The sequence below is a fragment of the Lathyrus oleraceus genome, chromosome 1 (assembly GCF_024323335.1).
Source record: "Lathyrus oleraceus cultivar Zhongwan6 chromosome 1, CAAS_Psat_ZW6_1.0, whole genome shotgun sequence".
NCBI classification, from domain to species: Eukaryota; Viridiplantae; Streptophyta; class Magnoliopsida; order Fabales; family Fabaceae; genus Lathyrus; species Lathyrus oleraceus.
Window position 1 is genome coordinate 425,151,502 of NC_066579.1, and position 24,420 is coordinate 425,175,921.

The 24,420-nt window shown below is 31.6% G+C and overlaps 2 protein-coding genes across 3 annotated transcripts; one reads left to right on the plus strand and one right to left on the minus strand.

The window, feature by feature from the left end:
• Positions 1-11,302: 11,302 nt before the first annotated feature.
• LOC127078995 (histidine-containing phosphotransfer protein 1) lies at positions 11,303-13,184 on the plus strand. 2 transcript variants are annotated; one of them, XM_051019416.1, is made up of 7 exons: positions 11,303-11,605; positions 11,713-11,776; positions 11,921-12,051; positions 12,157-12,225; positions 12,560-12,631; positions 12,745-12,817; positions 12,918-13,184. In XM_051019416.1, exons 2-7 carry the CDS (start codon positions 11,717-11,719, stop codon positions 12,975-12,977), a joined length of 465 nt encoding a protein of 154 aa, XP_050875373.1. In that variant the 5' UTR covers positions 11,303-11,605; positions 11,713-11,716; the 3' UTR covers positions 12,978-13,184. The 2 variants fall into 2 exon arrangements, with proteins under 2 accessions (XP_050875373.1, XP_050875380.1); XM_051019423.1 differs by having other exon boundaries at positions 11,370-11,776.
• A 273-nt stretch (positions 13,185-13,457) lies between these two features.
• LOC127078988 (nucleoside hydrolase 3) lies at positions 13,458-18,156 on the minus strand. Its single transcript, XM_051019407.1, has 10 exons — positions 17,806-18,156; positions 17,521-17,700; positions 17,000-17,446; positions 16,433-16,894; positions 16,227-16,349; positions 15,933-16,130; positions 15,597-15,850; positions 14,892-15,093; positions 14,260-14,565; positions 13,458-14,102 (listed from the first exon to the last, which is right to left on the minus strand). The coding sequence occupies exons 1-10, from the start codon at positions 18,019-18,021 to the stop codon at positions 13,764-13,766; spliced, it is 2,727 nt and encodes a 908-aa protein (XP_050875364.1). The 5' UTR covers positions 18,022-18,156; the 3' UTR covers positions 13,458-13,763.
• Between the last annotated feature and the right edge of the window lie 6,264 nt (positions 18,157-24,420).

The window sequence follows — 24,420 nt, forward strand, 5'->3', positions numbered from 1 at the left end:
AGCTATGGTTCAACGCCCATCGCAATGTGACGATGGTTACTTAGAGTACTACCTCACTGTATCACACTCTCGCATCATCCCACCTACTACTGATGTGGGGCCTTCTGGTGTTGGGGTACCTGTTGATGACGTATCGCCACCGCCTTCTAGAGCTGATGTCAATGCCTAACAACGCCTCCAGATGATTGCAATTATTATGGATAACCTCATAGATTCGGTAAACCCAGATGGGGAGGTTTATACTAGATTATTTGGGGCTGCAGACATAGCCTGTGGGAGCCTATTTATACATCTTTTGTATATCATTGATTTCATATATTATGTATTATTTATATTATTTGTATACTATTCATACTTTTTCATTGTAACTTTTTATTGCATAATATTTTTGATGACATAACTTAAACATCAACATTAACTAAAATACATATGCAACATCAACATTAACTTAAACATAACTTAAGAAAACAATAATAAATAAGAAAAACCTAAACACTGACAGATGATTCTGAACGTTTCACCATCTCCATTATGTCACCAACGGATCTTGAAAGCCTAACATCTATCTCGACCGGCCTCTTTGTTATCCTACGGCGAAATGATCTCATATTTCCTTCACATCTTCGTCGGTCTTCAACTCAATAAGGTTGTATTTCACCCTCCCGTCAGTATCAATCCAATCTTCACGAAACTCGATCTTTCTGTCCTTCCTAGTTTCAGTATCAGGCAATAATTCATTCAACTTGGACGTTAGATTGGTGATAGATGTGGTGTCATCCGGAAGCCGGAACTCTATGGGAAGTGAAACTCCGTTAAAGTACATTTCTGCCTTAATCAAAAATTGAGGAAAAAGCATTTTTTTAGATGTTTTTATCAAACATGTGATCCTCTATTTATACAACTTTGCATTTACTTTGGACCACACAAAATTGTTGGTGCAATCAAAATCATCCAAAACTGTCGGCAAATTCCTGAACGTCCAAAAAATCCAAAAAATAAGCCTACCGAAAATTTCATTTAGGTTAAAATTTTCGGTAGCCACATGTCAATTTCAAATTTTCAGAAACTAATGAAACAAATCGGAAATTTTGAAATATCTGGTATACCGGAAATTTAAAATGTACTATCGGAAATTTTGAACAGCACTGAAAATTTTGTTAAAACTACCGAAAATTTCGCACGGAATTTTCATTCAATTTTCAGTCAGGGGTAGTTTGAGCAATATGAAAGATTGGGGGGTTCCAGGTATAATTTGGGGGGTGGAAGGAAGAATTCTCTTGGGATTTATGTAATTATTCACAATATATATGGATTAATAGGGATACCAAAGGTGGAGGTGAAAGATCAGAGTCCAAATTTTGGAGAGGGCTTTGTAAGTCTTGTATTTGTTCCAAAAAATATCATAATGTCCTATACCACTATGAAAATACCATAATGTCCCTGACGTCCGAAGATGCATCTTCGGACGCACCTATTTTAGTTATTTCTTAGTCCAAATTTAAAAGACACGCCTATCATGTCAAAATTTAATCTGGAGATGCATATTCGTATGCGTAAAAAGTGTGTCAGAAGATGCAACTTCGTAAATACCATTTATTCAAATGGTTGTGTGTGGTTCGGAGATGCATCTCCGAACGTTTTTCTTTCATATCCTGCGCCATGCCCTTCTCTCTTCCTTTTTCTTCATTTTCTAAAAAGTTCAACAAAAAAACTCAATTAAGCTTTGCAATGATTTTACTTGTCATCCATTCATTCAAGCTTATATCATTTGAGTTATTTCTCCTCCTTTTCAGCATCTCATAACGTTCAAGTTTCTCCTTCTCATCAATCAATTTTATTTGGTAAGTTTTTCAAATTTTCTTTTCTTTTTATGTTTTGATTTGTAGTTAATATTTTAGGATACATTAGGTAGTAGTGTAAATGGAATTGGCAGGCTAGAAGAACATACATTAAGGTTTTTTTGGGACCGTTAGGGTAAAAATGGCATATTTTTCATGGCTGAGACAATTGCAGGTGTGTCCGAAGATACATCGCGTATGAAAAAACGGCAATGCCCTTGTAAAATCATTTCCAAAAAATTTGAATTTTACAATCCAAATGTGCGAATTTGAAATTGATGGGGCGATACCGAAAATTTGGAGCAAATATTGGGAATTTTTAAAATAGTGAGTAATTATACCAATTTTTTCAAAAAATTTGGTATTTTGTATCGGAAATTTCAAAATTTTCGTTATTTTCATAAAATATTTACCGAAAATTTCAATATTTTCGGTACAAAATCCCATTGAATATATTTGAAATTTTGTAATTTCCGATAGTTATAAAAACCTGGTTTTGTACCGGAAATTCTGAAATTTCTGATATATATACCATGGAAATTTATACTGGAAATTTTGAAATTTTTGATATGTACCAAAATATTGTTTTACTCCGGAAAGTATAAAATTTCTGGTAGTTGCTAATTTTTTAAAAAATTTCTCCTTCTTTTATAGTGAAATACAGAGGCAGAGACGACACTATTGCAGGGAGAGATGTTGATCGAGCGGTAGACCAGGCTAGGGCTGCCAAGGATGATGAGACTGAGTCTACCCAGATACTGGTTGGACGAGTTCCCCCAACCAGTTCACATTGAAAGCGGTTGGCTGAGCAAGGTCAGTTCTAGGCACCTCATAGCACTTGATGTCGACCGGTACGGTCAGTAGAACAACCTAGAGATGAGGTGGTGCTAGATGATGTTGTTGTTGATGGAATGGTTGATTTGGTGGTTGATCCAATGAATGAGTAGGTTGCATATCCAGTTGTTGTTGAGAAGGTTGGTTTGGAGGAGGTTGCTCGGGTGGTCCAGTCAGATGTTGATGTTGCTAATTCGGTCCCATATGTTACTGCTTACACGGAGGTTACAACTCCTTCGACCAATCCCTCTGTGCATACTAATGAAGGATTCTTTGGAGGACCCATTGATCGGTCAATACTTACCGAGTATGCTGACCATGTGGCGTTACGAGTATGACAAGGAGAGGTAAATGTCTTTTATTTTTAAATCTAATTTGTTTATTATTGTGCCATGAAAGTTAAATGTTAATTTATTTATATTTATTTGTCATATGAGCGTCCCACACTGAAGGTACCATCGCACAGGTCATAGATGAAAGACTTCATGAAGATTTTGATGCCTTAGCAGGTTAGTCGGATTATATAAGACTTCCTGCTGCTTGATTTTGCCCATTACTCCCTCACAATGCTTGACGCTTCACTACTTAGTGATTTTGTTGAGAGATGACACAAAGATACATCTTCATTTCATCTTCCATTTAGAGAGATGACTATCACTATGGATGATGTCTCTTTATTGTTCCATCTCTCCATCAGCAGTAGATTCTGGATGACTCCCGTACTTAGCATGTCCCTTGCATTTCAGACTGTTGCACGAGATTTGGGAGTCTTTGATGCAACTATGCAATAGGAGTTTGACATTAACAGGGGTGCACATCTTTGTGTGTCTTGGCTTCGGAAAACGTACAATGAGCTTGTAACAGCTGGGAGTTATGAGGTTGCCGTTAAGGCATACATGCTATATATAATAATATGTACTCTCTTTGCAGACAATTTTGGTGTTTATATTGATGCCTGATACGTGTGCCTCTTTAGTAGGCTCGAGGACACCAATTGGGTATGGGGGCAGGCTCATTGACCAAACAACTTGCTGGATATTTGAGTCTGTTACAGGTATACTTGAAATTATTAGTTATTGTTGATTTCTTATTTAATTATTACAAATAAAATTTCTTATTTATTATGTCATGCGTCTCAGTTTTGATATCAGTGCTGGATATACGAGCATTTCCCCAACATTTATAACAGGAGGGTGCAACATTGGCCAGTGGGGTCCCCACGGGCGAAGAGATGGAAGGCCAGGCAGACACATCTCCGTGGTGTTGCTGAGTATAGAAGGATGTTGGATACGTTTATTATAGATGATATCATCTAGACACCATACAATGGTCATAGAGTCCACCGTGAGTTCGAGGAGTCGTCATTATACACGGATAATATGTTGTGGGAAACCATGGTTGTTAGACACTTGCCTGAGAGGTGTTTGTCAAAATATGGTTATGTTCAAAGTATCCCACGACCAGTTCCGGATATACCATCTACAAGAATTTATTGGTGGTTTCAGAGTAACTTCATAAGCTCTGGTTGTGCCATTAGAGATTAGGAAGTTATGGCTCAACACCCATCGCAGTGTGAGGATGGTTACTTAGAATGGTACCTCAGTGTATCACACCCCCACATCATCCCACCTACTGCTGATGTGGGGCCTTATGGTGCTGAGGTACCTGTTGATGATGTGCCGCTGTCATCTCTTGTTGCATATGTCGATGCCCCGTATCGCCTCTAGATGATTGCAGTTATTATGGATAACGTCATGGGTTTGGTAAACCCATACGGGGAGGTTTATACTGAATTATCTTGGGCTGCAGACATAGTTCGTAAGGGGCCTATTTAGACATCTTTTGTATATCATGGATTTCGTATAATATTAATTATTTATATTATTTGTATACTCTACCGACTTTTTCATCATAACATTTTATTGCATAATATTTTTGATTACATAACTTAAACATCAACATTAACTAAAATACATATGCAACATCAACATTAACTTAAACATAACTTAAGAAAACAATAATAAATAAGAAAAACCTAATCACTATCAGATAATTTTGGATAATTCACCATCTCCACAATGTCGTCAACAAGTCTTAAATGCCTAACATCTAACTCGATCAACCTCTAATGTTATCCTACGGCAAAATGATCTTTCCATTTCCATCACATCTTCATCGGTCTTCAACTCAATAAGATTGTATTTCACCCTCCCGTTAGTATCAATCCAATCTTCACGAAATTCGATCTTTCTCACCTTCATAGTTTTAGTATCAAGCAATAACTGATTCAACTTGGATGTCGGGCTGACGAGAGATGTGGTGCCATCCGGAAGCTGAAACTCTACGAGAGGTGAAGCTCCGTTAAGGTACAGTTCTGCCTTAATAAAAAATTTAAGAAGAAGCATTTTTTGAGATGTTTTTATCAAACATATGACCCTTTATTTATACAACTTTGCATTTACTCTGGACTAAACAAAATTGTCGGTGCAATCACAACCATCTAAAAATGTTGGCAAAATCCTGAGTGTCCAAAAAATCTAAAACTTAACCCTATCGGAAATTTCATTTAGGTTGAAATTTCTAGTAGCAACATGTAAATTTCAAATTTTAGGAAACTAATGAAACAAACCGGAAATTTTGAAATATCTGGTATACCAAAAATTTAAAATGTACTACCGAAAATTTTGTTAAGACTATCGAAAATTTTGTTCGGAATTTTCATTCAATTTTCAGTCAGGGGCAGTTTGACCAATATGAAAGTATGCAGGAATGTCAGGTATAATTTAGGGGTGACATGAAGAATTCTCTTGGGATTTATGTAATTGTTCACATGATATGTGGATTAATAGGGATACCAAAGGCGGAGGTGAAAAATCAGACTCCAAATTTTGGAGAGGGCTTTGTAAGTCTTGTATTTGTTCCAAAAAATCATGTGTGGATGATTTAAAGTAATGCGGATTGTTCTTTCCAATGTTATATCCCACACGACTATGAAAATAACATAATGTCCTAACATCCGAAGATGTATCTCCGGACGCACCTATTTTAGCTATTTCTTAGTCTAAACTTAAAAGACATCCCTATTATGTCAAAATTTAATCTGGAGATGCATCTCTGTATGCTTAAAAAGTATGTTTAAAGATGCATCTTCATAAATATCATTTATTCAAATAGTTGTGGATGGTCCGAAAATGCATCTCTGGACGTTTTTCTTTCATATCCTGTATCATACCTTTCGCTCTTTCTTCTTCTTCATTTTCTAAAAAATTCAAAAAAACTCAATTGAGCTTCGCAATGATTTAACTCCTCATCTATTCATTCAAGCTTATATCATTGAGATTTTCTCCTCTTATCCATCCTCTCATAACGTTTAAGATTCTCATTCTCATCAATCACTTTCATTTGGTAAGTTTTTAAAATTTTGTTTTCTTTTTATGTTTTGATTTGTAGTTAATTTTTTAGGATACATTAGTTCTTTTAGGTACATTAGGTAGTAGTGTAAACGAAATTGGTAGGCTAGAAGAACATGCATTGAGGTTTTTTGGGACTGTTAGGGCAAAAATGGCGTCTTTTTCATGGCTTTTATGGTTGAGACAATCCCAGGTGTGTCCAGAGATACATCTCCGAATTTTTTATGCATTGTTTTTGGAGATGCATCTTCGGGTTAGACTCGGGCAAAAATGGGTGATTTTGTGAATTTTTTTGAATTTCTCCTAGGGATGACAATGGTCAGGGTACTATAGTACTCATCCTCATACCCGTGATTTGAAAAAATCCTTGTACCATAGCCCATACTCGCGCTATATAGCTATGTAAGTAGCCATATCCATACTCGTTGCCCTATTAGGTAAATTTTAAAAAACATTAAAAAAATTCAAAAATAATTATCGTTGAAACAAACGAATACTTATATTAAATATGTAATGGTTTAACATTAATATACTTTTTAAAATTGATAGACATACATTTTTATATAGCAATATAAACTAAAATATAAAAATATAAATGAAAAATACATAAATATATATTGTGCGGGTATGGGAAAGAGTGAGTACCAAGGTGCCCATACCCACTTATTTTTGTGGTTAATTACCCGAGCCCATGCCCGTACCAGTTTTTGCGGGTTTTTACCCTATCCATTATGGGTAATTTTGCGGGTGCCCATTGGGGATGAGTCAAATTGTCATCCCTAATTTCTCCTGACATGCTATTTTTATATGTCTTTATTTATAACGCAGGTGCAATGACTGAAAACAACATTGATCAGATTAGGCTTGAACGTGTGTCATAAACTGCATCAGTACGATGTGAGAGGGCCGCAGTGAGAACCACGAGGCCACACATTGCTGATAACTCATTTGATGGTGAATTAACTTCGCAGCCCCGAGGTTCTTCCCCATATGGTTCTCGTAGCTGACTCTCTCAGGCCTCACAAACACCATAACCTAAAGTTCATGAAGCCCCTGAAGTTCCTAAAGCCCTTATTGACCCTGAAGCCTAAAAAGAAGCCACTGCCAATCCCGATGCCCCATTAGAGAGTTACCCATGAGGCTTATTTGACACCTCCTTACTTCATCTTATGCAGTGTATGCTGTTAGGCATGTTTGACATGGAGAGGCATATTTCTTTATTTTGCAATACATATGTTATCGACTAATTAAATCCATACTGGTGAGATTACCACCTACATATAAGCGAGATGACCATTACCTGGGATGACTTATCATGCCTCATGCATCTTCCCATCATGGTGAGATTACTGGACCACAGGAGGATCAAAAAAGAGAAAGGGGTCGACATGATGGTCACCCATTTGGAGGTTGACCTAGCTAAGGCCCCATATGAGGCACATGACACTAGAAGTGCTCATGATTGGTTTAATTTTTTGGAAAAACTTTATAAAAAGACATCTATAGTGAGCCCTGGATGTCGTAGGCGATGATATGCTGGTTGAATACAACCGACATTGCGTATTGAGGTGTTACCTCTTATTTCTAGTTGGAACATCCATGCTTGTGGACAAAAGTGCAACCTATGTCGATGTGGTCTACCTTAAGTGCTTCACTGACTTGACTGTGATTCACGAGTACAACCGGAGGGCCACCTGTTTGGTTTATTTGTACTCGAAGATGGGTGAGAGTTGCCTTTGGAAGAAAAAGCAGATGAAATGGGGCTACACATTTCTTACGATGATTTCTTGTTACTAATATTTTCATAATTCATTTTTTGCACTTGTTATTAATATTGTCTCTGAACCATTTTCAGGGGTGGATCATCTGCCACTTCCCACGCATCACTGGGTGGTAAGCTTCGCCTGCCTACAATGAGGATTGGTCACATGCAACCACTTTTATTTCATACATGGGGAATGGTGCGGCTGGGCCATTTAGAGTCTCTCTTGACTGTATGGTACCAGATGACATTTTCTTCTGCCCATACGAGGATCACCATCAGACACATCAATTTCACATTATTTCCTTATATCCAGAATGGTTGGCATGTGGATCATCTCTTATGTATCCCTATCTGTATGAGCGAGTGAGCTCTAGTTTGGCTACTTGCAAATTATTCTGAAACCTTCCCATGAGCATGCTTCTCCTAGTGTCCGCTGTAGAGATCTATAGACGATACTAGATGATTTCGAGAGTCATCTAGTATCATAAGAGTATCGCCGAGAGCCATCTCATGTACATTAGGCTTATAGTGAGGGCAATATGACATGGTTTTATAGGGTGACACCCTATCATGACACCAGACACTCCTGGAAGACCACCAAAGTCAACTAACCAAGAGGTACTTAAGGTTCAAAATAAGCAGGTCGAGAGCGTGACGATGATCTGTTTGGTATGTTGCGGAGATGGGTAGAGGAATCATAGAGGCAAGAATCTTTAAGGATGGAAGTCTCCATTAGACCCTCGTGGATCACATGGTTGTCGAGTTATGGAATGTCGTGCAATATAGGCGGAGGTGGGGCACATGGTTGCCGAGTTTGGTTGTATTACTTTTTAGTATTTTCAAACAAATATTAGGTATGGTCTTGACTTTTTAGAATAATGTATGACTTTATGCTTTCATTTAACTTTAATATAACTTTATTTTATTTTGATTTTACTGTAATATAAGTTGGTAAAAAAATTACGATGTTGGGACAATGATAATGTTCTGAAATGATTCAGAGGGTTATTCGGAGATGCATCTTCGAATACATCCGAACAGTATACAGAGATGCATCTCTGAACCATAATTTTTTTAAAACTAGGGTGAAACTCATAAAAGAAAAGATTGACGTGATTTTGGATGCGTTCAGAGATAAATCTTCTGACGCATGAAGGAAAATTTCAGATTTTCAAGGGTGTAGCATGCACATATAAGGGTGGAAAGAGCAATGCTCTAAAGTGATTTCCAAATTAATTTTTGTCATAACTTCATAATACCATAAATGCTTGTAAACGGGCTCCCTAAATCGATTAGATGTTATGTTGATTTGAACTATGATTGTGAGCTTCATGGATTTGATACCATTGTGCCTAATAATTCTCTAAAAAAAGTAGGGTGGTGCTGCTTACAACTAATTCTAATGGGGGATGATACTCTTGTTTAATAGGGAGAAGATGGAAAATTTTCGTCTACAACTACATATGCTACAAAATAGAATGTGAAATAATTGATTGTTAAAATGTTGATGAAAATGGTTTGTTCTTGAGAGACCGAGACTTTTCTATGGAAGGTAGCTCGAAAATGCTTTCTTACTAATGATCACCGCTCGAGCTCACATGGCAAGACCGATATTAAATGCTCAATAACTTTGATGCTCTTAGAATTCATTGTAATGTGTGGGAGGCTCCTGCCGATGGGTGGGTCAAAATTAATAGTGATGGTGCAATCAATGACTATAGTGATCTTGTAGTTGTGGTGAAGTTATTCGGGTATTTTTAAATCAAAATCGCATGAAGCAAATGACATACTAGTAAAAGGGTGTGGTTGAAGACATCTTTCTTCTCATATAACTTATCATAATAAGATCTTATGAGTTACAAGTTCAAGCACATCTATCATCCAACAAACTTGTTAATATTTTTGCTAAGTTCAAATTCAAAGTTGTTAAGGTTGTGCACTAAAAAAAACGGAAGTAAGCCAATAACTTTTTTCGCACGCAAACGTCACAAATGAAAATGTTCGATTTTTGTCAACTAAAAAAATTGTCATATTTGTCTATGATATATACAACAATTCATCCTATATTTTAATAGAAAAAAAGAAACATCAACATTAAATCATCAACTATTGGTAATTACTAATTTATTAAGTACTATTTTGCAGATTTGTTGAAATGATTGACATATTTCATATCTTCCAATTTCCAACCTCTTCCTTGAGTAGTTCTACAACTAGTGAAGCCAAGACAAAACCGTTATCCCAATAATAAGAGAAAAATACAAAAGCAAACGTTGAACTATTGATGTGGACACTTGGTGCTATCGCAACCTTCAAAATTTCAATGAGACATTTTGTATAAGTATATATATAATGGAGATGGTGGAGCTTGGAAGAGCCAAGAGACCAAAGGAAAGGATCACATAGAATCATGTCAAATCACATGAATGAGAAAGATGCCCATGTTTTGTGGTCCTTGTGTTCCAATATAAGATTCTCAATAATTTTTGTTCCTAAAGATTTATCATGTTGCTTCTATCCTATAACTTCAATAATTTTTTTGTCAAATCACATTATATGATTATTGAGTTTAATACTTGAACATGTTAAAAATATATTACTAAAAATTTGAGTGATTATTGTTTGAAAAAAAAAACCTCACACATGATCTAATAGTTTAGTGATTATTGTCTTTAAACTAGTATTACTATTAGAAACTTAACTGCCCTTTAAAATTTAGAGAGATAGAGATCGGGAATGAGAATGAGAATCCCTCACTTTTTTTTTCAAAGCATATTTTTTTCTTCTTCAAATTTTATAGTATTTTAAAGAGGGTGAAATGAAAACATGTTATGCAATAAAATTTTATTAATAGAAATAGTAAAAATTTAGGTGATTGGAGTAAATCATCTTATATTTATGGTCGAGATAAATGAGTATGAGTTTATAATAAAAATAAATTGTTGATATTTATAAATTATTTTTTTAAAAGTTAAAAATTTAAAATTTGACTCAAAATTCTATACAATTTGTTTCTTTAGATTTTTATATAAAAAGTGAATATTTTTTCACGCAATTGAATATACTAATCACTCGAGTGATAGAACTTTAATAGATAGTAGAAAAAGTTCTTAAAATAATTTAACACCATTATATGTTTATAGCCAATTTCAAATTTATTATCTCTGATCAAGAGGGAAGATATCTTTTACCGTGTTATGTCTAAATGCTATTGAGTTATTAAATTTTTTAAAAATTTTGTGTAAATTGAAAAGCTACCACTATTTTTAAATTACAGATAATTTTTTTTTATAGATAACTAATAAATATTGACTAAACTATAAGTTAAAAAATTAAATATAAAATATTTATCTTAAAAGTCCTACTTTAACATTTTAAAAATCAAATAATTTAATTAAAATTTACAAGTATCATATCAAATATATATGGGATCAATAATTTGATTTATATGCATGAATAATGGGATCAATAATTTGATTTATATGTATGAATCTCATCAATAAAAGACATTAATGTCTTAAAAAAAGTGTGTTTGGAACAAGCCTTTAAATTATATGACTCATATGCCACAACCCTAAAAAGAAGGGGAAATACATTGTATTTCATTTCTCACGCAAGCACTGTCTTGTTTGTTGTTGTGACCTATACTTCATAACACAACACATTCCTACTACAACTCATTCATATTATAAAGAAAGATCACAACTTTGCGAGAGAGAGAGAGAGAAAGCCTACGTGGGTTCTTCTTCAATTTCAAGGTATACCCTCTTCTTAAAGATCAAAACTTGAACACCTTAACTCAACTGGGTCACTTGTTTCTTTTGTGATTAGTGACATAACAATAACAAGTGACTTGTTTGTTTAGAAACATGGATGTGGGTCAGATGCGGAGACAATGGATGGACTACATCAAAACCATGTTCGAGGAGGTTAGTTAGACCACCAAACATATACTGTCTCTTATGGGATGTGTGTTTTTTGTTTTTGTTTGATAGATGTTATTTAGAATGTTTTGTTTTTGATTTTTGATTCTGTGTCTCTTTTTTTCCTCTTTTGTTTATGGTGAATAAAAGGGGTTCTTAGATGGTCAGTTTCTGCAACTTCAACAGCTACAAGATGAGAATAACCCTGAGTTTGTTTTTGAAGTTGTTTCTCTTTTCTTTGATGATTCCGAGAGGATTCTCAAAGATCTGTCCTTTGCTCTGTGAGTACTTCCTTTTTCCTTTTTTCATGTTGGTTTTTAGAGAATATAATGAATTTGGACAAGTGCATCATGATCTTTGGTTTTCATTGGATTTTACATGTGTAGGGAGCAGCAAAGTGTTGACTTCAAAAAAGTTGATGCCCATGTGCACCAGTTTAAGGGTAGCAGTGCAAGGTATACATACAATTTTATTAAAGACAGTCAGAAAATGTACAAACTTGTAGAATATGAGTAAATAGGACGACTTTTTGTGCCATTCAGTTCTATTTGGCCTCTACTTGCAATCCTCGTGTGTAGCTATTCTGAGTAAAGACCGTCTTAATCTCGCAATAGAATAATCATGCTTTTTCACTTGTTTAAGGGTGCTATCCTCTGTAGCACCGACACCTCTGAAAAAAAGTGTGTCAGTGTCTATGTCGTGTTTTTTGTCCGTGTATGTGTCGGTGTTTCATAGGTGCTACCGTATATTTTTAGTTTCCTAAGATAAATTTGTATGTTTGTTTAACAGCATAGGTGCACAAGGGGTGAAAAATGCCTGCATTGCTTTCCGCAACTTCTGCGAGGAACAAAACATAGATGCGTAAGTTGTTTTCATAATTTTGACTTCTAAACTGCAAAAGTTTGAAGGACAAAGTTTCATAATTTTGTACTAATTTTCGTGGTCTGATCATGCATAATTTCCTATTTGTGCAGTTGCCGCAGATGTTTACAGCAAGTGAAGCAAGAGTACTTTGTTGTTAAGAATAAGCTTGAAACATTGTTGAGGGTAAGTAACTATATAACAAAATTCAGCCGTAGAAGAACATTATATTATATTACAGTTCTGGATTTGCAATTTATGTTTCTTGTGTGAATGTTAATTGCAGCTTGAGCAGCAGATAGTTGCAGCTGGCGGCTCGATCCCTACGATGGAACTGAGTTTTTAAAGTGAGTGATATGTAAAAATGCTTGTATTATGATCCTCTTGTCTGTCGAGGATCATCTATTTCTCTTATGTCTCTTGTGAATGTATCAATTTTTATGTGGATAGAAGTTTTCATCCAATGTACCTTGTTCTTCACAAGAAAACACTTTCATAATCTGTAATATTTTTCATGCTTTAATGAAGGTTAATGGCGTTAGTATAAGATAAATTAGCTTTCTACTCGACTTTCGTTTTAAGTCTCTAGTTCCTTAAAGAGCTCTGGTAATCCGGAGTTCAACTTAGTCAAAGATTGTTCAAGTCAGAATTCGAACTCGGTTTTTCCAACCGAGTAGACTAGTTGAAATCATTTTGACGACTCGATCATTATCATTATATGGCAACATCTTATAGGTCATTAGTTGGCAATCCTTGTGGTTGAAAATTAAAGTTGTATAAGCTAATGGGAGATGTAAAGTCACTTTACTAAGGAATAAGAAACTAATTAAGGACGGCTAATAATAATTTAAAATTGATTAGCAAGATAAGAAGAATCTTGAGGAGATATGATTCTTTAGAAAACAAATCATGATGTGGTGGCATTGTCCCTTTGTCTACTCCTTAATGGATCAAATCACATAGGAAGAAGTAAATGCTGAAATTATACGATTATTTTATTTCTCTTTTGTGTAGCAACAGATATGTTCTTTTTTTTTTTCAAATTTGTTTTTTTATAATGTTCTTATCATAGGATGCTTTCAGCCAGATAAGACATGTCAGCCCCACAGTAGTAGTGTCATCTCACCAAACATCATGCTGTGAATGACTTTGTAGTTTTCTGTTGATGTGCACACTTTGTGTCATGTGGATAACTCCAGTTTTTCTTTTGTTCTTTGAAGCTTCCTACTTTAGCTGATTGGTTTGAATCACCTAGCCTCGTTACATATATTTCATGATAAGTTTTGGCATTAACATGAGTTAAAATTCTCACTAATTTTCCATTTTTATCATCCACCACTATTTTTCCGTCGGTAGATTCAAGCCCTTCTGCAAATAGTTTCACTGATTTCGACTCAAATTTTGCGTCTAGAACACATGAATGACCGTTTGCTAGAACAACAGCACCGAGAATTTCCCCCAAGAATGTATCCTGTGTAAGATATAAACATCAAACACATACCAAAACTATATGGAAAACCGAGTGATTGTATTTCTAAGAAAGGGAGTTTGGCCTATTAGAACGATGAAACTTGAGTTTGCAACGTGTAAATTTCAATACCAAAGTTATGGAGTGTTATGAACAATACCATATGTTGATATCTGTGATGGGATTCCTTTAAACGGAGTAGCCTTGAAAGCAGACGCCTGGAGAACACTGCCTCGGGTGTTTTTTGTGTCATTCTAAACAAATTTAAAGTACTCGAAAAAGAACTTGCTTTGCGCTGGATGCTGAGTGGAATGAGTGTTACGTTAACTTCTGATTCGAACACTGTCTTCGCTGCTAAAGGGTCGAGGAACATATTGAATTCTGCATACTTGTTGGAAGGAACAGAAAAGAGGTTCCCTTTGTCATTGCCACTCTTGCTGATATGTCCTCCCACAACATAAACTTCCTGAAACATTTCGGACCTGTTATGCCTAATTACCACAAGTGATAACCATCTTAAGTTCTTAACTAACAAAATGCATTTTGAAATGACGGCGAGTTTGGCGAAATTGCAGCTATGCACTGATTTTGTTGAAGTTCTAGTGTAATTTTTTATCAAAGTCACAGTGGAACACCATCATTTTTTTCAAGTTCGCCGTCAATTCATGCATGCACAAACTGTTAAATACATAAGTTAGAATATTCAGTTTTATGCTTAACTAAAATCTAACTTTCATCCAATGCCATAAAATTTCTATTCAGCTGAATATTGCTGCTCATTTGATAACTTACCTGAATTCTGGAGCTTATGTTTTTATCTGATACAACTTTTGCCAAATTAGTCAAAGGTCCATTACTTAACACTGTAATCTTGGGCCCTGGTTCTAATGTTTGCAATATTGACTCCCAAATTTCCATAGCTAGTGGTTGTCTGAGTTCAGGATGATCCGTATCTCTAGGCGCTCCAAACTTCACGGAGTTTTCTGCTGTGTACCTGACTCACATGTCCAAAAATTATTTTGTGCGCTTACACACATTTCATAAAACACAAAAACCAAAGGATACCGACAAATAATTTACGGTTACGTGATACACCGTTGACCCCTATCTTGAAAGTTGTTTGAGACTCTAACGACGACAAACATTGTCTTTCATGGAAGTAGAAGTTTTAGGTTCTCCTTATCCTCATGGTTAAATGACAATGTATCCTTCTCAACCGTGGGAACGAGGAGGATCACAAGCTTTTACTTCTGAAAGACGTCATCAACTTTTGCTTGAGTTTCAATAATTTCCAATATTGTTCACACGGTGATACTATTTATTTCATATTGACACAGTTTATTGATAACATATAGTACCATTATTTATTTGAGTAATGCTAACTTCCATTCCCCACAAAAAAACTATAATGGTATCAATAATGTTCTTTGCAACCTAAAGTTGATGAGACTTATAAGGCAAGAAACTAAAGTAACTTCTGTACTAGAAAGCACCAACCTTCTAGGGCTACGTGGCAAATCGCGAGCCAGTCCAAATAGAGTGTCAGAATCAATAAGCCCGCCATTTCCATAAGGTATGGCTTTAACATAGTCGCAACCTCCAACAGGTGGAAAATTCGGGTTTGATTGGTTCATTGCAAAAAATTCACCGATACCAACTTTGATATCGTCGCGACCCATCATGTGCAGTAAGTCATAGATTACATCTATTGTTGCTGCATTTGCCCACCCCGTTGGGCTTACAATGATTGCCTAAAACACGAAATGTGCCATGTGAGTGAGTCTATGTGTCAATAGTTCAGATGATGCAAGTAAGCACGAAAAATCGAAATACCTTAAGGTTGATGATTTCAACAGGAACTTTAAGAAGGTAAAATAGTGCAAGAAAATCTCCTGCACTCATGTCCATGTCGAACACAACAGGTTTCCCTAGTACTTTGTTTTGGAGATCTGGCTTATAAGTTATTTCTTCGTAGTAAGGAAACTGTGAAGTGAAATTGAACCTCCCTGCCTGTTCTGGCTGCTTTAGAATCTATGAAAAACCAGAAAGCAAAATTCACATACCAACATCATGATATCGTTTTTAAGACCCCGACAACAATGCACAAATATATAAAAACAGACATACATTTAAGAAGCTTATGAAGAATTCTCTGTCAAGTAAGCTCTTTTTATCTTTGTTAGGCTTTGCTTTTGTGGCAACAAGTACTTTAACTGAGTCTTGACCATCCACCTCCTTTGTGTAACCATCCTATACAATATGGAATAGCAGAGAGACGTCATTCGATGCATTTGTAATATTTTTTACAGCGAGACGTTATTCGATATGTATACCTGACATCTCCCTGTGCCAATCTTAACAAAGCAAAATGGATCTGTTAGTTCTTGTTGAATGTGACCGCTATGGACAGAACCTTTCTTGAGATTGAATTTAGGAACTTCGAGGCCATCAAATAATGGATTGGATCCATCTGATATACCATAAGGTTTGTTTGAAGTAATTACAGTTATATTCATATACTTCATTTTAGCAAATTCATTTTCTCCTTTGTTTCTATTAGAGTTCCTCATGATTGAAGCTGCTACACCAACTGTGAAAGAGTCCCACATAAAATAACTCGTATAAAAATTACTGTCAAACCAAGTATCGCGTGTCATTTTCAAGGACTTGAAACTGTATTGTGCTTCGTACGTGTCTTGACTCTTTTCAAATTCGTCGAAGAATTGTTCATTGGTGGGGATTGTGTTTGTTGCATCAAGAGGAACAAGAGTTATAGGAATACCAGAATGAATCACCTACATGTTACTTTTTCATCAATAACCAAAACTATATATATAGATTTATCTACGTGTTATAAACATCGAATTTTGTAGATCGTAGTATCAGATAGGTTGACTAACCTGATATGCTGCAAAAGGGTCTCCGAATATGTTGAACTCCGCATAAGGGTTAGCTTTATAATTTGTGAACAAATTGCCAATGTCACCACACTGGCTTGGTAAGCAAGAAACGGAAGCATCTTTCGGGCAACAACCAGTGGGATTTTTCGATCTTACACCACCACCCATGATGTAAATATGTTCCACATTCTTCTTTAGGTGCGGATTATTTTCGAGAAAAATGGCTATATTTGTATGTGCTCCAATCACAATCAGAGTTATAGGACCTGCAGATATTTTGTCAATCAGCACTTGCTGAGCAGTCGGTTGTCGCAGCGGCCTATATCTCCTTTTTCCTTGCGGAAGAAAAGCTTTACGAATGCCGAGGTTAGTATCGACGTCCAAGCGACCTCCAAAACCAACAGGTATGGCCTGTCTGTATCTGCAATTTCCTGCTGTTGTCATTCCCTGGTTCAATCATGAACACAAAAATAAGCACTTATTTGAAACACATTTTCGCATTCTGCATAATCCAAACATACCTGTTCTATGATTGGAAGATAACCACCAACATCTGGAAGTATGGTACCATTAGGGAGTATTCCACCTTCCCCTCCGACTCCAACTGCTATGTCATCTCTTCCCATCATGTAAAGTATGTCATAAACTTGATTCACAGAATGTCCAGCATTAGTCCAAGCATTTGCATTCAGAGTCACTCCCTGCTCGAAAATTCCGTAATCAAATGAAACTTTACACCAATAACAAAGTTGAAAAATACATATATTAATGATTCTGAATGAAAAGCAGAAAAGACAGTGATTAACCTCTAGATGAAACTCTGATGTATTGAGCTTCAAAAGATATAGTAGAGAATACATATCATCAGTATCAACATCTGTATCCAAAAGAATCCTATGTGGTTTTCCTTCAACAATATTCAAACAAGCTGCAAGAATTCCTGATAAAATAACCAACACAAAAGCTAGCCAAAACCTCATGGAAAACATTGTTTGATCAATATACAAAGTGATCAAAAACATGAAAAAGCATGCAGAGAAGACAGTTAATAATCTTCACGTGTAAAAGGCACGTAAATAAGGTAGCAGAGGAAGAGATAAGTATTTTTTTATAGTGCATATTGTAATTTTAATTTTCCATTTTTTTTTGTCAATCCTTAGGAAAGTAAAAATTGAATTAATTAGAATCTTGACCATAAAAAAAGGAGAGTTTATTAAATAATTAATTGTGGAAAATGGTGAGTTGTGATTTGAATGATATATGGCTAAGAAGATTCAGATATTTTGTTTTACTCAAAGGTTGGCAATTGTATAAAAATGTATGTATTTGTGGTCTACATTGAAAGTATTATATTTGGAAAATGAGAGTCTTAAAGTTGTGAAACTTTTAAAAGAGATTTAGGGCAATTTTTTTTTATGATTTTTATAGTGTAATATATTTTGATATAAAAAAATTTAAAATTTTATTTTCAGAAAAGTTTTAAATGAAAATTTGATTTGAGTAAGTTATTATTAAAATATTATTTTAGATATTTTCACTTAAATTTTGAAGCTATTTAAAATAATTTTTTATAAATATTATTTTAAAAATAGAATTTTAAAAAAAAAATTATAATTTTGACTATTACTTAATCTTCAATAATGTAAATTTATGTTATGGTATATCAAAATTAGTCTTTTAATTTATAAAAAAAAATTTTAAAATACTTATAATATTTTGAAAAATATTTTTGTTTCATTTTTAAAAATACAAAAAAAATCTATCTTTTTTAAAGGTAAAACAACCATTAGGCAAAATTAAAAGTAAAATAAATACAATCATTATGGTTTGAACATATTTCAAACTACCAAACCCACCGTCATTTTCAAATTCTAGAAATATTATAAGATATTGCAAAAAATTCTAAACAATCAAATCAAAACTCTTTATTTTGAAAATTAAAATGTTTTAACATACTATAATATATTTAAGGAAATTTCTTTTAACATATATCTTTGGAATTATCACTTACACACAAGTCATTTGTTTTTTAGTCATGCTTCAATTTTATAAATAAATTTAATCTAAAATCAATACATATTTCATTATATCGACTTTCAACTTAATTAAAAATGGACATTAACGAACAGGATCTATATTTATCTATGTTGTTTCTTTAATCATCCTCTTCTTCTATATTTTCTTAGGATTTATAAATTTGGATTAAACTTCAATTCTTATCGGAACTGATCTATAGGACTTTAAATTCATCCCTATTATGGAAATGTATTTTCAGAGTCATTTCAAAAATATATTTTTGGATTAAATTTAATCATAAAATTTAAGTGTGACTCAAAAACAAATGAGTCGTGTGTATATAAGATGCGTCTTCGAATTTTAGAATATTTTTCATTTTTCACGAGATGCTCTAGTAAATCATAAGGTACATTAATAAATCCTTTATAGTTAAAATATATTTAAATGAGATTGATTTGATTGTGAAAGATCATAAAATTCAAATAGTTAGCACTATATATAACTTCCTATGAAGAGAAAAAAGATAATTTCCTCTTCATATATATATATATATATATATATATATATATATATATATATATATATATATATTCTATATATATATATATATATATATATATATATATATATATATATATATATATATATATATATATATATATAAAGGGGAATACTCATTCCACCTTGCATCCCATATATCTAAAAAAATCGAAAATGCCTTGTTACATCTAAAATTATACCAACAAAAACGTTACAAATGATATTTTACTAAAAAAAATCCAAAAATACACTTCCTTAAAGTATTGTCTTAGGGGTGTGCAAAAAATTCGATTATTCTTAACCAAATTGATATCCAAATTATTCCACTTTTAAAAATTCAATCCAAAAACTAAATTATAAAAGTGTGTATCCATTTTATTATCCAAATATAAACCAATCAATAATAATAATAATAATAATAATAATAATAATAATAATAATAATAATAATAATAATAATAATAATAATAATATAATAATATAATAATAATAATAATAATAATAATAATAATGTGGTTTAGTTATTGAGGACCCAAATTTCAATGTGTTAAATTTATATACTTATTTTTTCAAGTTTTATCATATACACATTATAAATCAATTTTATATTTTAAACTCATTTAAAGTTATTTTCTTTAAATTTCGTAAAAAAATATTAACCAAAATGTTTTATTTTTGCAGAAACTTTTTTATTTTATTTAAATTTAAAGTTATTTTCTTTAAATTTTGTAAATCAATTGCAAAAACTTTTTTATTTTATTTTTGAAAAAAATATTTTTTTAAGAAAATGTTTTAGTTTTATTTTCGGAATAATTTTTATAGTTCTAGTAAAAAAAATGTTTTTTTTTAAATTTGAAGTTATTTTTTGTTCAGGTTTTTTTGTGTGGATAAATTAGTTTTTTCAAATTTTCGAAATAATATTAGTAATTTTCAAAAAGAATGTATTTTTTATTTTCAGATTTTATTTTATTTCATTTTTTTTTTCGGAATAAAATTTGTTTATTTTCAGAAAAAAAAATTATTTTCAGATTTTCTTTTCTAAAAATAATTTTGTTTTTTAAATTTTCAAAGAAAAAATATTTTAAAGACTCATAAAGTTTGTTTTAAGTATTTAAATTTAAAAGTTAATATTAATTAAAAAATAATAAAATTTAAATTTTGTTAGATATTTTGAATTAAAATCAAAATTTATTCCGAATCGATTTTAAATTGGTTGAGAATCGATTATGAATTTCAAATTGGTTTTTGTGACAAGTGATTTGGTTTATAAATCATATGCACCGTTGTAAATTATTATTTTTTGATAGATTTATTTAGTTATATGATGAATAAAAGTATTTTTAATGTTAATTAATTTAATAATTTTATTTAAAAATTAATTATTTTAATTTGTTATAAGTAATATTGTAAAATATTTATGTAATTTTATTGTTGAAGTGTGACAATTAATTATAAAACATTATCTTTGTTTTTTATTATATTTATTATAACCATTATTATATATATAAAAAGAGCACATCGTAAACTCAATTTTCTTATGTCGAAAAAATGATTCTTTAGTTTATTTGTCCGACATGATAGGAAGAATAAAGAACTGAATTAATCTAAAATTATTTATGGATATTATATTGAAAATATATTATAAATTTTATATTCTTTAATATTTATAGTTAAAATATAATTGCAAGAGAAATAAAAATAATATCTATAAATTTTATGAAAATAATATATATCAAACTTAATAAGTAATTTTTTTTATTCTCAAGCTTTTTTAGTAGTTATCTTTGATATAGATATTTATTTTTAAGTTGTTAAAGATGTGTATTTATTCTGAGTGTTAAATAAAATTGAAAATTTATTATAATATATTTTTGATTGTGTTTGAATTCCCACGTCTACTATAATATATTTTTAAAATTCAAGATAATATATTTTGTTAAAGTAACTCTTATGTTGTTAAAATACTTTGTTTAAAAAAATATGAAATTTATTTTCCTTAAAATAATTTTTTTAAATAAAGATAAATTATTTTAATAAGTTGAATCCCGAAAGAGTTATCACTATTCAAAAATTATATATATAATATATATATATATATATATATATATTATATATATATATATATATAATATATATATTATATTCTTTTAAATTTTTTGCAATGTTATATCAAAATCAAACATTAAAATCTACAATCAAATACTATAAATAGAATGATGAAAACTAATACACTATTAAATATTTTAAAAATGAAAAAAAAACTAAAACAATTTTAAAACACTATTGAAAAAACATATTAAAGTTAGTAATTATCTTAAGACAAATTCAAACATTGTTCTATAAAATTTATAAAAAAAAATATTTATCTAACTTAGTAATTAAAGGTTAATAAATTTTTTACTATAACTACTTTGAGATTAAAAATATTTATTTTATTTATGCTTTCAAAGAAAATTTAGTTTTAATTTTAATTTTTATATTTATATATCTATTTTAAAATTGAAAATTAGAAGATTACTAAAAGTTAAAATAGTGATTGATTTATCACATCATTTTGTTATATTATAATAAGTAATTTTTTTTATTTTCAAGTTTTTTTTAGTAGTTATCTTTGATATAGATATTTAATTTTAAATTATTAAAGAAGTGTATATATTCTTAGTATTAAATAAAATTAAAAGTTTATCATAATATATTTTTGATTGTGTTTGAATTCCCACATCTATAATATATTTTTAAAATTCAAGATAATATATTTTGTTGAATTAACTCTTATGTTAAAATATTTTGTTCAAAAGAATATAAAATTATGTCAAAAAAATAGAAAAATTATACATAAATCTCTTTTGATAAAGTTCTTCCCTTTTTTTAATACTTCATGTTAGTATATTTGGTATTTGACTTATAAACAAAGTTATTAAAAGCTTTTCATTTGAGATTAAATTCTATGTAGCGTGTGTTTTGAAAAAATTGAGAGTGGTCCAAATTCTAAAGGTATTGTAGCACAAATATTATAAAACTACTGCACTTTAAAAGGTGAATTTATAAAATTCTGTGATACATTTTTGTATAATTTTTCAATATATTTAAAAAATATGTATTCGGACATCATATCCAAAATTTATAAATATTTTAGAATTTTTACTATAGTAGAGGAGCACAGAGTGAGATGAGAACTATCCCATATGCAAAAGCATGAAAACTATAATATAAATCCATTAAAGATCCAACATATTTTTTTAACCATTTTGTTTGTTTAGAGTTGACAATTAACCAAATCAACTCAAATGTAGTTTGGAATTCGATTCGACAATTAGATCGTTGAATTAGGTTTATGAATCAAATGAGTTGAATATAAGTAAAAAACTAAATTCGTTAAGTAAATGAGTTGAACTTGAACTATACATAGTTCGACTAATTAGATTCATAAATCAACTCGATTATCTATCGAGAAAAATTATATTATTTTTAAAAGTAAGTTTAAAAATGTACTTCAAATTTTAGTCATATATATTTTCTTAATCTAACTGTTTTAATTGATAATTTATATTCTTAAATAAGAAAACTTTTTTCTAAAAAAAATTACACAACTAAAATCAACGTCATATAAATTATGTTTTTTAAGAAAATAATTTTAAAAATCAACATATATTTTCTAATTTAAAAATATCTTTTAAATTTAAAAAAATATATATATATATATAATATCTATATAGATATATATATATATATATTATATATATTATATAATATATATATATAATATATATATATATATATATATATAAATATATATATAAAATAATAATAATATATATATATATATATATATATATAAAATAATATAATATATATATATAATATATATAAAATAATTATATATATATTATATATATATAATATTATAATATATAATCTATATATATATCTATATATATAGAAGAGAGAGAGAGAGAGAGAGAGAGAGAGAGAGAGAGAGAGAGAGAGAGAGAGAGAGAGAGAGGAGAGAGAGAGAGAGAGAGAGAGAGAGAGAGAGAGAGAGAGAAGAGAGAGAGAGAGAGGAGGAGAGAAGAGAGAGAGAGAGAGAGAGAGAGAGAGAGAGAGAGAGAGAGAGAGCGAGAGAAGAGAGAGAGAGAGAGAGAGAGAGAGAGAGAGAGAGAGAGAGCGAGAGAGAAGAGGAGAGAGAGAGAGAGAGAGAGAGAGAGAGAGAGAGAAGAGCGAGGAGAGAGAGAGAGAGTAATGGTAAAAGGTACTCCACATAACCTTTAAATCATCATTTGTCTTTAGTTCAGGCATGATGAATCATATCTTCCCTTCGTTGTTTATAGAGCCTGAACGATACTCGAGCTTGACAACTCTCTGATTTTCTAGATATCATATAAGAGTTTTCAATTTGGTTTTCAGATCAACGAGAAGTATGTCCTTGCAGAACCAAAATTAAAGTGTTAGGTTTTGCACCATTGAAATACACAAATGCAAGATCAGGATATGTAGTCATTCTGGTTTGTGCAAAGAAAATGGAATTAGAAACCTTATTTGGAGATACATATTTCAGATCCATTTTTTCTTTCAAAAATAATGATATATTCGGAGATGCATCTCCAGATGATCCCCTGTTTTATTTTTATTTATAATTTCAGAGATGCATATCCGGATACATCCAAATAAGATGCAAAGATGCAGCTTTAGACTATTTTTTTAAATGGAGTGAATCTAAAAAAATGCATTTTTATGTGATTTTGGATTCTTCCGGAGATGCATCTCCGGACGCATGAAAGCATTTTCGAGTTTTCAAAGGTGTTGGAGGCACAACCAAAAATAGAAAGAGCATTTCCACAAGTTAATTATGCATGCTCTTTATGTAGT

Coding starts and splice junctions, on each gene's coding strand:
- LOC127078988 (XM_051019407.1), bottom strand. CDS start 18,021: ATGTTTTTGATCACTTTGTATATTGATCAAACAATGTTTTCCATGAGG. Junction 16,895..16,999: donor ACCCTTTTGCAGCATATCAG/GTTAGTCAACCT, acceptor AGTAACATGTAG/GTGATTCATTCTGGTATTCC. Junction 16,350..16,432: donor TTGGCACAGGGAGATGTCAG/GTATACATATCG, acceptor CATATTGTATAG/GATGGTTACACAAAGGAGGT.
- LOC127078995 (XM_051019416.1), top strand. CDS start 11,717: ATGGATGTGGGTCAGATGCGGAGACAATGGATGGACTACATCAAAACC. Junction 12,052..12,156: donor AAAGATCTGTCCTTTGCTCT/GTGAGTACTTCC, acceptor TTACATGTGTAG/GGAGCAGCAAAGTGTTGACT. Junction 12,226..12,559: donor TTTAAGGGTAGCAGTGCAAG/GTATACATACAA, acceptor TTTGTTTAACAG/CATAGGTGCACAAGGGGTGA.